The sequence below is a fragment of the Notothenia coriiceps genome, unplaced genomic scaffold (genome assembly GCF_000735185.1).
Source record: "Notothenia coriiceps isolate Sejong01 unplaced genomic scaffold, NC01 NC01_scaffold00015995, whole genome shotgun sequence".
Classification (NCBI taxonomy): Eukaryota; Metazoa; Chordata; class Actinopteri; order Perciformes; family Nototheniidae; genus Notothenia; species Notothenia coriiceps.
The window spans coordinates 12,504-15,880 of NW_011348696.1; the positions used below are offsets into that span (position 1 = coordinate 12,504).

General features: G+C 36.4%; 1 protein-coding gene across 1 annotated transcript; it reads left to right on the top strand.

Moving 5' to 3' along the window:
- Window positions 1-542: 542 nt before the first annotated feature.
- nupr1b (nuclear protein 1b) lies at window positions 543-2,547 on the top strand. The gene is made up of 3 exons (XM_010775732.1): window positions 543-755; window positions 856-991; window positions 2,242-2,547. The coding sequence occupies exons 1-2, from the start codon at window positions 659-661 to the stop codon at window positions 981-983; spliced, it is 225 nt and encodes a 74-aa protein (XP_010774034.1). The 5' UTR covers window positions 543-658; the 3' UTR covers window positions 984-991; window positions 2,242-2,547.
- Window positions 2,548-3,377: the final 830 nt, after the last annotated feature.

Here is a 3,377-nt window from a genome sequence, read left to right on the forward strand (position 1 = left end):
ATATTTTGTGGGTGAATCATGTTGGAAAATGCTCTAGCTCATTTAAGTTATTTTATCCTCAGTGTGTGTGAACCGTACAACAACACATAACAGTTATTCCCCAGATGGTTCTTGTTCCTGGAAAACACATTGTATAGACCTTGTGCTGTCTGATCTGCTTTTTTTCAAACTTTTGTAGGTCTACGTCCAATTTATGCAAAGGGTTTGTATAGTTTTTGCATTTGTTTGCTGTGAATCACAGTAAACAAATCAAGGCATCAGTCTCTGTTGTAAAACAATCATGCCATAACATATGTTTAAATCATAAAAGATGACCATGAGTGCAACAGTTGACTGTAATGTGTGTGATAATAATGAAGCAGCTGGATAATATGGATGCACAGACCTTCATCTAATAAACAGTGTTCTTCCTTACAAATGAGGGAAATCATAAACTCCATGTTTTCCTGAGTCTGAGTTTATAATCTGATGCAACATTTCTGCATCAGAAAGATGAAACCTGCGGGGGAGGAGCTGCATGAGTCCGGTATAAAAGTCCCAGAGACAGCCTCTGTAGGAACAGCCGCACTCTGCCACATCAAGTCTGAGTTTGGAAAGCTTTTACATTCTTGTTTTTCTACAGTTTGACAAACTTTCTTTCTCTCCCAGAGAAACAAACATGAGTCACGTTGACGTGAACAACCTGAAGCCCTCCACCTTTGAGGAAGAGAACTACGACGAATATGAATATTACAATTTAAGTGATAAATACACAGGTGAGCTCTTTTTTTGTACGTCACGTTAACTTAACCTCACCTGAAACTTTTCCCTATTTTCTTGTGTTAATATTAAACTTTACATGTGTTTTGTCTGCAGACAGCTCAGCCCGTAAAGGCAGGACAAAGAAGGAGGCCAGTGACAACACCAACAGACACAGCCCTTCAGGACACGAGCGCAAAATCGTGGTGAAGCTCCAAAACACGGAGAAGAAAGCCAAGGAGTGAATACTGAAGTGAGTTTGTTCCAAAACAGTGTTTATTTTTTGTTTAATCCTGTTAAAATGTAGGCTACGCCGAATAAAGAAATGGCTGTCTTTATTGTTGTTAGTAAAGTTGCTGAGTCATTAAATGTGCTATACTTGAACAGAATCAGCAATTCTTCAGCAAATCTGGCTTTTTGAACTGTAACCAAGTTCAACTCCTCACTTTAAGGAACAGTTCGTTCTGAAGTGGGCGGTTGTTTATCTAGAACGTATTTTTTCTTTTCTTAAATAACAAGTGTTCTTTTTTTGGTGAATTTCTTTATAATCTGCCAAAATTAGAGGTTACCCATGTTATTTGTGACTGGTTAATCGACAGATCATTTAATGTAATTTTCATTTTCAAAACTTATAAAATATCTAAAATCAACACATTTCTTAATGACGTCTGGCATTTGCAATTTGAGAATGTGGGTAGGAAGTTTAAGTTTTGAGGAGTGATTCTTAATTATGAGAAAAACAACTAACTCCATCAGTCAGTTTCAGAATATCCTCCTTAAACAGTCCTTCCTCCACCTTTCACAAGTGGACAAATATGAACTCTTTGTTTATGTTTATGTAACCCTACGCCGGAACTGAGAGGGACTATTTTACATGTTATTGATACAGTTCAGGAGAAATTTTTATATTTTATGTGAATTCAAAAAGAAGGACTCAACCCACTAAGTTTTCTTTTACAACCTTTTTCTTTAAAGTCTGAGGAACCTTGATCTGTATTTTATGAAAACTCCTAAAAAATGTTAACTATTTGTTCACCATGAACCTATGTGAGAGTGACTGTTTGCTTAGCCCTCAGTTAAGTTGCCGACTCCTTTAATTTCTTAATGTCACTAGGTATATGGAACTTTTAAACAGTTTGGATCAATAGAAAGGTAAAAAGGCAAATGCTAGCAGTTTAAACAAATACATTGTAAACACAATAAGAACGGTTTAGCTGCATGATAGCATAAGTGATTCAATTATCTTCACTATCAGGAATATCATTTAGATATTGGAGTGCTTAATTATGGCCCCAGTGTCAACATAATAAAACATGTTGTTGCCATACCTCTCTTCTATATAAAAAACCATAATAATCACCAAGACCAATACAAAAGTGACTATAATAAAGTAAATTACCTAGGCCATAACTGCAGCAAGTTTTACTGACTCCATTACAGTACATTTCATTTATGATTGTTTTTACTGGCCCACAACCAGACTGACGGTTTTTTCTGCTCCAGGACACTCGGACGGCTCTTCCCGGACCCCGACCATGACGGCCCTGCGGCCACAGAGGGAGACGATGAGACGGCAGGAAGTGACCTGAAGGTTCACCTGAACGTGAAGAAGAAGAGCCTGCAGATGTTCCAGATGTTCAGACTGCAGCTGCTCTCCCTGCTCACTGCAGCTGCTCTCCCCCCCGAGGTGAAGGGGCAGCCGCTCCATGTGCAGACCACGATGATGCACATGTGATGGTGGGGGTGACTTCTGTTGTTTTCAATGGATTTTTTTAACAGTTTTTTACAATTAAAACTTTTCCTAAATGACTTGTTGTTTTTCCTCTTTCAAGTAGTGCAATAATGTCATGAAAATAAACACTAATTTCAATGTTTTCAATGCATTTTAAAATATCTAGAACAACTCCCTTCTGCCCCCCTTGGAGACTTGGCAAGAGTGAAAATGAAATATTTATTATTGCAAATATTATACAAATCAATTCTAAAAATAGTTTGCAACATAGCAAAAAAGGGTACCACTTTACTATAAGGCTACCCTTATAAAGGATTCATAAAGGGCTTATAAATAGGTTATTAATTAGGTTGTAAACACTTTATTAATCATTAAGAACCATTTATAAACCAGTTCTAACACATCAACACAGGCTCACTATTTGGCAAGATGACTAAGCCTTATATTGGCTACCTAGCTTACTTCATCTTCTTCATCTTCGCCAGCATCCTTGGTATCTGGTGTTCACTGAGTTGATTCCCCCCCCTTCCATCTTGATGTTTCTTGGCATCTCTTATAACTCATTTATTAATGAGTTACTACCATTTATAACTGCCAAAAGGGAGCCTTATTGTAAAGTGTGAAACAAATGAACGTTTATTAATGAGTTACTATCATTTATAACTGCTAAAAGGGAGTCTTATTGTAAAGTGTTAAACAAATTACCATTTATTAATGAGTTACTACCATTTATAACTGGTAAAAGGGAGTCTTATTGTAAAGTGTTAAAGAAATGAACATTTCTTAATGAGTTACTACCATTTATAACTGGTAAAAGGGAGTCTTATTGTAAAGTGTTAAATAAATGAACATTTATTAATGAGTTACTACCATTTATAACTGGTAAAAGGGAGTCTTATTGTAAAGT

Excerpts from the sequence above, each read along its gene's own strand:
- nupr1b (XM_010775732.1), top strand. The coding sequence starts at position 659 with ATGAGTCACGTTGACGTGAACAACCTGAAGCCCTCCACCTTTGAGGAA. Across the intron at positions 756-855 it reads TTTAAGTGATAAATACACAG|ACAGCTCAGCCCGTAAAGGC; the intron begins GTGAGCTCTTTT and ends TTTTGTCTGCAG.